This window comes from Streptopelia decaocto (genome assembly GCF_964273445.1).
Source record: "Streptopelia decaocto genome assembly, chromosome: 4".
NCBI lineage: Eukaryota > Metazoa > Chordata > Aves > Columbiformes > Columbidae > Streptopelia > Streptopelia decaocto.
In genome coordinates, this window is record NC_138658.1 from 64905370 (window position 1) to 64918486 (window position 13117).

At 37.8% G+C, this 13117-nt stretch overlaps 1 protein-coding gene across 1 annotated transcript in view; it reads right to left on the reverse strand.

The window, feature by feature from the left end:
• Positions 1 to 415: 415 nt before the first annotated feature.
• EVC2 (EvC ciliary complex subunit 2) overlaps positions 416 to 13117 on the reverse strand; it is a gene marked incomplete at its 5' end in the record, with an annotated part of 72502 nt that continues 59800 nt past the window's right edge. Inside the window, 5 exon segments of the mRNA XM_082051470.1 lie at positions 416 to 1805; positions 2321 to 2422; positions 3299 to 3492; positions 10065 to 10152; positions 11586 to 11797. Coding sequence (XP_081907596.1) covers positions 1532 to 1805; positions 2321 to 2422; positions 3299 to 3492; positions 10065 to 10152; positions 11586 to 11797 — 870 coding nt within the window. The 3' untranslated portion in view covers positions 416 to 1531.

Sequence of the window (13117 nt, forward strand, 5' to 3'; positions counted from 1 at the left end):
TCCTTGCAGCCCCGAGCACAGCTCAGGTTTTCCTTGCATAGGGCCCAACCCCTTTGAGAAACACCTGAGCCTCCTCCTACACTGCTCTGATCCAGCTCCGAGGTAGGACAGACCCTGTGCTCACCTACCCACACCTCAGGGACAACCTACCAGATGTATTAAAATGTGGCAACTCTGAACTCCTACAATCCTGACAGACTCCTCTTTCTGTGAGAGCCATGACTTCTATGAAAAGACTCAAGAACACAAACAAAAATAATTAAGATTATCAGGCACACATTTTCTATCACTAATGGTGATATGGAACACTAATTGTTGTTTACCATGGAATGAATATTTAAACTTGCCACAGGAAGTGGGGGAAAAAAAGAAAAGTTTTTTTTCGTTTGGAATAAATGCCAAGAGGAGACCCATATACATTGTAACATTTTATTTTTAAAAAAGAAATTGGCATCCTATTAATACAAAGACACAAAACCTCCATATATGAAAATTTTCAAAATATGTGATCACAGTACCCTCAGAACACAGCATTCCAATACAGATCAAAAACTCTCAGAAGAAGCTTGAATATCATGAAATATTGTCAAACATATACATTTCTTTTAACTTCTCCTGTTACTGCTTTTATGGTTCATATTTACAGGTTTCTTTCTGTGAACAAGAAAGGTTTGAAACTTATCTCTTTTTGAAACGTAGACTGATAGCCTCATCAATTTAGAGAAATCCAGGAACAAGAACTTCAAAAATACCCACCTAAAATTGTGACACTTTGCAGTATCATTACAAAAAAACCCTTTTGATGTTATTAACATGGCCACTTTCATTTTTGTCTTTTTCTGATGAGCTGGTGTGATGGTATTGCTTAGCCAGGAAAAAGACTGCAATAGGTTGCAAATATTTAACACAATTTGAACTATAGCCACATTCATAGTTCTACTGAAGTTTAGAAACAATAGTGAAAGGCTACAGCTACTCCAGGATGTAAGGCTAAATACATGTATATATGCTGAAGATCTGGACTACCAGCCATCACTGTGGAACACAGACTGCAGAAGTAACATTCAAAGCCTATTAACAGCACAGCACTAAATTAGCTACAGTAACAGAAAGCAAGAGAACAGAGGACTTGTGGGTCATCTCCTATACCACAGCTTATTGCAAGAATATATAAATACAAGAATACTAAATCAGTAATTACTTTATATAAAAACTTTTCTATACACATTATGAAAATACAGTGGAAAAATTATCAAAATGTACTGAAGGAACATCGAGTCCTGCCTGCCAGAATGTGCCCCACAAAACACCCATATTTTTACTGAACCATACGCTGACAAGAATTAAAAAATGCACAATACACATTGCTAACTGCACCATCCTAAAATTACAGCTATTTACAATGTCAGACAAATAAGATTAAATCAACACAATTGTTATTTAAACTGCATAATCCATTTTTTCCTCATTATTTTTCTGAATTTTAAATAACTTCCTCTTCCCTAATTGATACTTCGCGTGGAAGTTGGCCTCATGAGTCCATATTTGCACGAGCAGCCTTTTTGGAATTAAGAAAGTTCTTTTTCTTTTTCCTTGGAGAATTTTGCAAAGAAAATATTGGATCACTCATCTCACGGAACAAAAATACCTTCTCCCCTGTGTCTAACAGCTCTATGGCTTCGGCAGTTGCCGTGTTCAAAGGAACAGGTGGATCAGACTGTTCTACTGGAGGATGCGTGTGCAACCAACCAAGATGAATGAATGATGCTTTTTCCAGGAGATCAAGCTGTTTCTTCTTTACCAAGCTACATTAATGAAAAAACAAAACAAAATAAAACTGAAAACTTGGCCAAAAAAACCCATAGCTTCCTATATCATATCCTAACATAGAAATGATGACTTTGGAAGCTAAAGAAAATGGTATTTCAGCAGACAGAAATGTAACTTCCATTCCAATCCCCAGTAAATTATGTATCATTTTATGAAATACAAAACTGCATAAGAAAAGGTAACATTATAATAAATAACAATAGGGAAGGTGGGCAAGGTAACATGAAAAATGTGTGAATTTTGTGGATATGTGTGGAAAATTTTTTTAGGCATTACTATTATTGCTTATGATGTGTAAATATCCTGCAGGAAACAGGCACCAAATGGCAGAACAGTGTCAGAAAATACATATTTATGAACACGTATTTACTGGTTTCTAATAGATACAAGGGGAACCTTTACAGCTGAAATGAAGTATAAAAACAAACAAACAAATTGACCCACTAAAAACCAAAAAAACCCAACACGTTTCTTCCTCTTTCCTCCCTACCTGTCTCTTCTCTTCTTTAGATAAGGGATCTTTTCCAAACTTCTGTTTATCAGATCTTGCCTTACTTTGTTCTCCAGCGCTTGCCACAACTCTTTGTTCCTCCTGAAAGAGCAGTAAAGAAAAAAAATTCCCAGCAGCAAATCCCCAAATACACACACACTTTCCTCCCCTTTCCAGTTTAAACTACCAAAACCATGACAGTAATACAATTAATACAGTCAGTAAGAGCGTTCAAGGATTGCTGTTGTCCTGCCACAGTGATTTAGATCAGGCAAGATCACACCTCAGCATTGTCCCAAGGACCCACATCTATTTCTTGACAACTCACACCTGACAACCAGATGCCCCAGTGCTGCAACATCAGCTTTTCTCCCCATGTCATGGCAGGGAGCTGGGAGAGGGGTCCAGCGCACCTCTCTGTGTTCGGTTGCTGTTAACTGGGACAAACTGGAAGGATGAAGGTTCTGAGAGACTACCTGTCTCTGTGTGTAAAGGACAAAGCAGTGGCCACTTGTGACTTTAGTAATGAACTACAAAGGGACAGGCAGCTGCAAGGTTGAAACTTCCATTATTAGAAAGGAGGATCTCCGTTACATCTTCAGGAGCTATAGACACCTGAAATCTAGTGTGCTATGAATACTGTAAATACAAAAAGCTGGAAGGAAAATATTTTAATAAACTCCAATTAAAGTCAACAGAAACAATGATCAAAGCAAGATTTAGAAATCCACAAGATAATAGTTTAGTTCATAAAGTTACAGAATGTATTAACTCTTCATCCATTTAATATAGTTAAAATATTTCACAAAACAAGGTAGCAGTTTCAAAGTATTTTTATCCACAAAAATATTTCAAAAAGGAAACTTACGCACCTGTGATTTTTTTCTATTGTTGTCAATCTTCTTATCCAGCAAATACATATACATGTAAAGCAATAATCTTCTCGTGCAATGGTCTACCAAAAGATATCACACTTACCTTTTCTTACAGCTGCCAGACTCAGCTGCATTACTGTCACTTTCAGCAACACCATCTGAATATTTACTGATGGAATCGAGGACAGGAAGAATGTCACTTTGGGAGCTGGAGGACAGCAACAAGTTCAGGATCCTGTGCAACACGCTCGTTGGTACCCTTGTCAGTTTGGCTAAATAACCAGTCAGTCGGAGCTCCTACAGGATTAATGAGCAGAAGACAGATAAATTGGAAATTAAAAAAGTGTTAGTGAATTTTCATTACTATCATTAAAAATTATTCATTATAAAAACAAAAAAATATTATTGAAAATCATGTTACTGGTGAGAGTTCTGGTGCCAAGTGGTCATAATCCCACGTTCACTGTTTCTGCCCACACCAGCCCATATATATTACAGCTGTCCATTTCATTCTGCATAAAGGCAACATAAATATTAAACAAACAGTTGATCTTTGAGTATGTGCTTCCGGAATGTACTTGCTGCCCTTCAGTCTGAAAAAATCACAATGAAACCATATTCTAGCATGTGAGGTTTAGTTAATGTATAGATTGTACTATTATAAAGAAATCCTTTCAAGACAGCAATGAAGCGATTTGGCCTTCCTTGTTCTGTAAAATTAGGGGAAAAAAATCGCCTCTGAAACCTAATGACGACATTTACAAGTTGCCATGGCTGAGCACTTCATTGTTCAGCCTCTCTTAACACCAGATTCCATGATAAGCTGAGAACAGCCTGCAACTTTTCTTAAGTGATGAAGGAAACATCTGGGTAGGTTTTTTGTTGTTTTTGTTTTGTTTTTCCAAATGTCCAAATGTCCTCTCTTTTTTGGCTCAAAGGTCAGTGGTAAAGTATATTTTCATAGTGTTCAAATAGGTTAAGTTCAAATTTAGTTGTTCCTTAGACAATCCACCAGCCCCGTTTCCCACCCCCTCCAAACACCAAACCCCCATTGTTATTTTCTGCTCTGCCATCAAAACTTCTGCATCCCCATGGCTGTTTCTGCAGATTTCTCCTGTGTATCAAATATGAGAAGTCTACAATATATGGAGAACTATGTGGAAAGAAAGAGCAAATTAAAGTTTAATGCCAGAAAACTGCTCTTGTAGGCTATTCAAACCATAGATGTAACTCAGGTAGCTGAAGTTAGGTAAGATGTGTGATATGTTCAAGATGACTCACTACAGCTGAGTCACCTCCACCCTGTAGACCCTTCTATAAGCTACATCATACATGATGACTACAAAGTCCATGTCACATAAAAAACCCACAAGGTCCCACCACGCAGGAGGACAGCCAATTTCTTTATCCACAGCGGATTCAATTTGTCACAGCAAATGTTGAACTCTGCCTCTTTTTTGCATGACAAATTTTCAGAGGAGTGAATGCACTTTGGAGATCCTTTTATTAAGTGAATCTTCTTGGAAAGAAGGCATTTCATGAAAAGGATGCTCTATAAAGGACAATTCTTTCTGATAAATCCATGTAAAAACAAAGCAATCACCCGCACAACAGCCTTAACCCAAATTTAGACTGCCATACAAAATAAATAAATAAATAACCATTTCCCAAGCAGAGAACTTGTTTCCAAAAGGCAGGAAAACCAGCCACTTCCTTAAGTTTCCTGGGCTCTTCAGTATTGTTATAGATTTTCCATGGAAACCACTGAGATACCAGAAGGAACAAGAAAAAATCCTAAAATTGATGAGAGATTAGTAAATTGATGTGGTATCTAACACGTCCAACATTTTCACCCTAAACGGGTACCAAAGTTAGGTAAAAAAGATGTCTGTTCAGGTTACTTAAGGCAAGAAATGATTTGGTTCTTCTCTGGAGAGGAATGTAAATAAGAGCTTAAATCTTAATACAGACACGTGAGTTTCATTTCTATAGTTGTATATAGACTGTGTTGTACTTTTGATTTTAAAAACTGTTCTTTATAGAAACATACAAAAAACAACACTACATGAGAATAAAAATGACCATCTCTGTGACCTATTATGCCCTTTTTGGCTAAATGGTCTCAGGATCCTTAACTCAGTAATTTACATGCAGATGGTTGAGACATGACTTCAGTACTGCTTTCCTCTGCAATAGTCTCCTCTTTAAAATGTTCCTTTTCTCCACTCTGACCCTTACCTTTCTGCATCAAGTATTATTTGGACTGACATGCAACCCTTAATGCTTTTCTAACACAGCAGAATTCACAATTAAGTAATCCTGCAAGGTGCCACAATGCTGTCAACAGTACCGAAAGTGGCACAGGTGCATCTAGCATATGCACAGTAAGGGCAGTGCTGATGTGTGAACATGCACCCGGGGGTGAGCAGCACTTTCAGACACCCACAGCTACCCAGAAGTGTGACAAAGAAGTGAATGTGCATGCAAACGCAGGAATAGTCACACTAGTCAGACCAAAAGCCCTACAGGGCGGGATGAGTGCGATTCTTCTGGTATATTATATGTTAAGGTACCACAAAGATTAGGAATTCACTTTTTTCATAACATCTAATGCTATATCATCACTGCCAATAACCTCATTTGTATTCTCTGAATTTGTCCAAAATAAAAATAGGAATGTATGAATTGTAGTTTACAAACAGCACAATTACTTTTAAATATTTGGACTGAGCAATATGTCTTTAAACAACTAATGCAAGAATCAACAAACTTGATCCTAATGTGCTGTTTCCACATGACAGTGTGCCTGAATCACCTTCTGTCTCTACAATGCAACTGGTGTAACCTGAGACATAACTACAAGCTTACTTAAAAGTAATTTCTCAGCCAGAGGATTATGATCCTGAACTCACTATCTTTCCAGCAAATCTCTTATTGACCTAGATCTGCTTCAATAAGGATGTAAGCTGAAACACAAAATGTAGGAAAATAAACCTTACCTGGTTTTCCAGAAAGGGTTGCATCCACAGTTCTGAAAACTAGTCTAAAGGGGAAAATCCTCTTTAAATAAAAGGATGTGTGTAAGATACAGAGGTACCATAGCTATAGTTTCCTAATACTTGCCAATATAACATGTTCTATAAATTTTAAGAAAACAAGGGGGAAAAAATATTTCAAAATCAATTCCCATACCAGCTCACAGGATAAGCAAATCCAAAAGGAGGAACATGTTACACTGTGAGCCTTAATAAATTAATAAATCACTCTCCTACTACCACAAAAAGTTGAATTAAGAGTAGTCAGGTCTCAAATTACTATACTATTATGCTTGTAGAGAACAGAAATTTTGTGTATCTGCAGGGTAAATATGCACAGGTTTATGGAATTTCAATAAAGTATGTCTCAGAATATCTCTGGTCTACACTTTACATGAATAAATATAAATAACAAAAACCCCAGGGGTATATCTAATGCATATTTATACAAATTAATTATTTCTTTAGGGAATCACATAAAGCATAGTCCCCCAAGTATACACTGAACAGCGTGTCCAGTTTTTCAAGTGCAATGAGGTGACAGTGATACTTTTAAATCTCTGTCTTCAAGACATCAAAATCTGTAATTATCAAGAATCTTTGTTCACCTGCTAGGGTGCTAAGAGGACTGGATACTGTGAAAATTGTGACATACACTGTTTGCATGCATCTGTAATCTTCAAAACAATTATTTTAACCTCTCAACTTGCAGAATATACCCCATGCTGCTCAGAAGCTCTTTCACAAAGTATCTGTGCCAAAGAAACTTAAACAACATCACAGGAAGACAATTAAACTGTCAGCAACTTACGCAACATGGTTTATGTTCTATGCCACAATAATGTGCAAAACCAGCATATTCCTGGTTAGTCCTGGGCAGTCCAATAATAAATATGGTTAACACTTCCAAAAGAAGAAGAGCCCTGCCTTTGAACTGAAATGCTAAGAAAAGAGCCAAGTTCTCTTATGATAAGATTCCCCTCAAAATGAAAAATTCACAGCCAGCAGCAGTTGCACTCAGCCACCAGGTTTGTCTCTCTTCTCGCCCACCAAGTCCTACATATCTGCTTCAGCATTCATCTTCCCATGCCACACATCATGAATTCCTGCCTTCCTGAGGGAGCTGGATGCTGAGGCTCTGTCAGAGACAATGAAACTCGAGAGCAGCAGAAAAGCATTTCACAACATACTTTTCAAGCTAAGAACTCTTCTGCTGAGCAGCCGGCTTGTTCCATGCATCTTCTTCCTCCCCTTCTATGTCCAGTAGTAAGACGCTAAGAACCACAGTATGAGATTAATGCAGTCTTCATGCTCTTTTTTAAGAGTTCCCACTTAGCAGTGACTGTTTTTGCCAGCCTATTAAATTGCTAAATAAACACTCTACAAGATCTCTTCAATTAGTCCAAGATTGCAAGGCAATAGAGGATTTAGAAGCATTGAAATTAAACTATGACAACGGTCTCCGTAGTGCTGAGCTGGAGGAGTTGGCCCGTGGTGTTTAAAGCCTTTAAAAGAGCCAGCATTTCTGGATGCAGCGTACTTTGTCAGATACAATGAACTAGGAAAAAAAACAACCCGACAGTATAAAAAGAATTCACAAGACTATGGTCCACAAAGACCAATGACTTATAGCACAGTAGTAGAGGGAAAGATCACTAAAGCCTAAAGGACCTTTCAAAGCATTTTCAATTTTTTTATCTGTTCTGATGTTTATTTTCCAGCGCTGTTGAATGGAGCTTATTTTATCTCAGACTTATCTTACATTCATCATATTCAACGTTTATCTGAAGCACAGTGTTTCAGCAAAATATCCACACAAGCCTGTTAACTCCTTATGTGTTTTACAAAAAAGTTGAACAGTACCAAAAATCATCTTTTCTCCTAGAAAACTGTACTGAAATCTTAAGCTATTAGACAAACTGTAACTACAAATGAGCAAATAAAGCCTCAATTTTAATATTGCCTCTGAAAAGCACTATAGCTGTTCACTGCCCACATCACCATTCCACAACTGAAGGAATAATTGAAAATAGTGGGTGACTGCCTCATCAGCATTATGCAAGTTATTTTAAAGGAGCATAAATGAATGAAGTTTAAAGTTATAAAGAAATAATCAGATTAAACCTCACCATCATGTGAATATTTACACCATAAGCACCCCACAAAGGCTTGGAGCAGAAATTTTCATCAGTGTAAGCAGAATGCTATTTCTGTGAACTTCCAATAAAATGTTAGGAGCGCTACGTGCAGTTGGCCATGTGGGCAGAAAACAGTGAGAAGGAACTGAAGGCCAGAACAGAATTCAGCAGCACCTGACAGCCACATCCACTTACAACAACCCAAACTGTCAAAGTCAACAGGGTACCAAGCTGGTTTGAAAAAAAAATACAGTTGTGACAGGAGGCAGGGGGGAAATCAAAGAGGAAAATAATAATAAAACTAAAAACAAAACAAAACAAAAAAAAAACCAAAAAAAACCCAAAAAAAAACACAAAACAAAACAAAAAAAAAAACAACAACAACAACAACAAAAAAAAAACCACCAAGCTCTAACAGAACATATAGCTTGGATTTAAAACTGGAAGGCTGGTAACACTGGTCATGACCTCCTCAGCAAACATCTTCAAATACTATACTTGCAAGACACAACAGAACGGGGTTTTGGTGTTTATATTATTATGCACAGGGAAGAGGATGCTCTTGGAAAGCGTTAAGATGAGGTTTGAATTCCCAGTCTGCCTCATTTAATTCATTAGCACAAAGTGAGATCTGTTCCAGCACAGCACCGTAAGCATCAGGCTGGGAGATATTCAGAGGTAAGTCTCCTCCAGTGAGAGGACTCCACTCTGAATGGAACCCAAGTGTACCCACAAGAGGCAGAGATTGAAGTGACTACCACTCTCCTGTGAGCTTTAGTGGTTCTTGATGCAAATTCCTTACTCAAATCAGAGCAAGGATCTGAAAATATGTGTTGCCTTCCAGGTGAATCTCCAAGCACAGGTGTATTATACAGGAATGTCACTCGAACAGACATCTAACTCAGGAGAGGATAAAGAGTTCAGAAAACTGAGCAGAAACAAGTTGAGACACAGGAAAAGAGGAGAGACTTTTAGTCTCAGTGGGCCCTCGGCTTGCTGACCTCTGATGCTCCAATTTATGATACAGGTGACTGCAAGCACTCCCGTCCTCAAGAGGAAAGATACTTGGATGTGAAAAGCTGCAACACTTGAGTTTCTTTTCTGAAATTCAGTACGTATCTCAACCAAGGTCTGTAGATAAAATTCTGGGACAACAGAGATTCATTTTTAATGCCTTTAGTGGCCTTGACAGGCAGCCAACAGACAGGAAATTGCCTGAAGAGGTGATCTTCTTTTCAAAAACAATATAAGTAACAATACCAGAAAATTTAACTAGCGGTCCTTCTATCATTTAGTTTTGTGACATGATCAATGCAAAACCTTTCTAACACTGATTGAAGCCTAAACAAACCCCTTGTCTCATTACATGAAAAATCAGACTGTAAATCTGTCTGTAAATCAAAAATTCAGGCAATTTAGTTGTCTCACAGAATAAGATGCAATAGGACAACCCCCGGGAAAGATTTGTAAGTGAACAAAAAGAAGTATAATTTGGTAAAATTCAAAAGGCTGAAAGTAGGTCAGAATTAACTGAAGTGAATGATAATACAGGCTGCAAACAGCAGAACTGGTAGTGACTATTAGCAGAACTGTGTGTCCAAATACATCTGTAATGGTTCCCAAAAAAGCAAGAAAAGCTGATTTCCAGATACAGCTGTAATTTAAACTTGGATGCTTTGTTCAATTTCATGCTTACCTGACTATAAAGTGCCAAAAATGCATCCATTTCTATATTTTCCAAGAGATCTTCAAGCACTGCACAATTCCACTGTTCATCTCTCAAGCTGAAGTGAAAGACAGAATTAACATTGAAATATTTCCAGGCCAAATGACTGTATTATAAGAAACAATATTTGAAAGTCATCAATTCAGGAAGCATATCTTTCTGTCAGACAAGTTGGGTGAGCAGCATAACCTCAAAAATATGCCAACTTCTCCTTTCTCCTCTGAACCACCAAGCGAACGTTAGAGCAGAATCTAAGGCTATGCTGTTGCATACAATTCAAATCTAGAGTTGGTCCAAAGCAACACGATTCAACCTTTCTCCATCCTCTTCTTTAAATCTCATCACCACGCTTTATGCTGAGATGCAGATCTTTTTGTTGCTGGAATATAATAGTCAACAATTAACTTCCTCTCTACTGGTGATTTTTTTTCTTTCTGGAGCAAATCATGAAGACATCCAGATGTCATTTGGGAAAAGTACAGAACTTGTTCCTTCTGTTATGTTTTCTGGTAATTAGTAAAGACTAGTGGCAGTGTCTTTGAAGGCTTCACTGATCTATCTCTACAGTAGTATCCACATGCCAGTAACCTATCCGCTCTTCTAGTGACTCTTCACCTCTGCAACAGGGGAGTCATTAACCTACACAGAGTAGAGTTCCGGCCCTTTCAGAATTAAAACAGAGTGCAATAAGTCCACTCAAAGCCTATCAAAGCCATTTTTAACATATGAATTGTTCCATGAAAAACCCTCTTTGTAATGGAGAGAACCCTCTCAGGATCTTACAAGGATCTTGAAATGTGACAGGCTTTTACTATTGTGCAATACACATGCAGATGTGTAATACAATACTTTGCAATTTTGCAAATTATCACCCATTTTTGCTTGCCAACCTCCACAAGACAAGTATTTTTATATATCTCCCAAGAGGCTTGCTGTTGTTGTTGTCACTGATATCTTCATCTAAAAACTGGGCAGGGAAAAGTGAAATTGAGCCTGTCTCTGAAGAAGAGTTTATATATCCTATAAAAATGGTTGTGTGACAGGTAATTCAGCCTACAGGGTGACACTGGAGATGGGAATTGAATCTAAATTGTCTCAGCTACTTCTCCTGACCCCAGCAGATAAAGTTTCTTTGAAGCCCCGACCTATCTTCTTGAGAGATGAAGGAACAGGATTAAAATTCTTTTCCTCCTTGCTGCGAAGGAGTATTGCTATTTTTCCCCTGTCCCCATCAATAAATGGTGATTGCCATGCAAGACATCACTATCTATATGTAACTAAGTTATTATTATTTCATTTTTCTCAGTTCAATATTCCCAAGTCTACTCAGTTATGCTCTGGGCCACATCACAAAAATGCAGTGTACGAACACAGATGCATAGTCCCTCCACAACACAGCAGAACATTTAGCCGTCTGTTTGTCTATGAGATTTTACGGTCTATATATAAGGACTGCAGTAACTTAGTAAAACCTGAAACCAAAGCACTTACCTTTGCTGGTGCAGATTTATAAACTGCCTACATTTATTCATGGCCTGTCTTAGAAGAACTGTCACCTGTCTGTCTGCATTCGTTTCCACAGCTTCACTTGAGAGTCCCAATCCATCCGGTGTCCACCTCTGCCTACTCATTAGATGCTGCTGCTGCGCTGACTCCTTATGCAACATCTCATGCTCCAGCTTCCTGCCAAGTTCTTCAACCTCCTGGAGATTGAAAACATGTAATGATAAAAAAATCATACTTTAACTTGGAAAAACAGATTTCTTCTGGAGTGAAGAAAAAAGATGCTATCAGAATTTCTGATATGAGTTTATTCATTTCTCATTCTACCCAGACACTTGCAGTCATTACACTTTCCAATTCAGCGTATGGCTTCAGTAAACATGACTGGCACGCTATGAATATCAGAACAATGCTGAAAGATATGAGTCAATTTTCATTGTGCTAAAGGTCAATGCTCTTTGAAATGTTCCACTATAGAGGACATCTAGAAAGCACACTACCAGCATTGCTGAGATCCAAACAAAAGAATGGCACCATTAGGATTCACCTATCAGCTACATAAAGCCACTGAAACAGCCTAAGAAACTCAGACTGACTAGTTTTAGTTATACTGAATCAACACCTAATATCAAAGATGTTTGAAGTTAAGACAATAATTCAAATTTAGCGTGACAAAATTATGGTTAAAATACAACGCTCTAAAAATCAAAGGTTTAAAACCCAAAGTCTTAAGTGAACTAGATCACTCATACCAAAGATCTCTCTTTGGTCAAGGAGTCAAACCAGACATCAGAAGGAAGGCTTCATATTCCAGTCTTCCAATGTCATTGTTGTCTGACCTTGAGCTTTACGTTGCTTAATATCTCAGTGCCCTAATTCCAATTTGTACCTTGGCAAAAATGACAAATTTTAAACTTCCTCCACCCCAAGACCTATATTCTGACTGGATTCATTGGAGCACGGCATCTCTAAGTGTCTGCTCCCCAGTAAGCAAGATTTAACACTGGAGCTTAGATCCACTCTCTTAACAATGAATATTAAATTGTTATCTCCAAGGAGATTATGCAAATTCACAGCCAGATATGTTTGTTTCACAAATTGGCAAAATTATAACTGATGTCATCAGCATTAGGAAATACAATCTGATATATTAGTTTTAAAGCAACAGGTGTTAAAATTTGCCAGCTCCTTGAACCAGAGTTGGTCAAAAACACAGCAAGAGAGAGAGGTTTGATCACCAGGAAACCAGCCCTATAAACCAAGCCTAACAGGCACTTTAAACAATGCCTAAAATATTTTTCCCCAAAACAGGACTCAGTTCTTACACAGTGGATAAATAATCCAGTGTTAGCTACTCTAGGTCTCTCTTCTGCCTCTCCTTCAATTCTTTTTCTTCGTCTCTTCGAGGACAAAGAAGCTAAATCAACTCTTTGCAGAGCCCTCTTACACTTACTGCATAATTATATATGGAATTAGTATTTTTTACTTTTTAATACTCCATCTACATAACAGTTTCACTA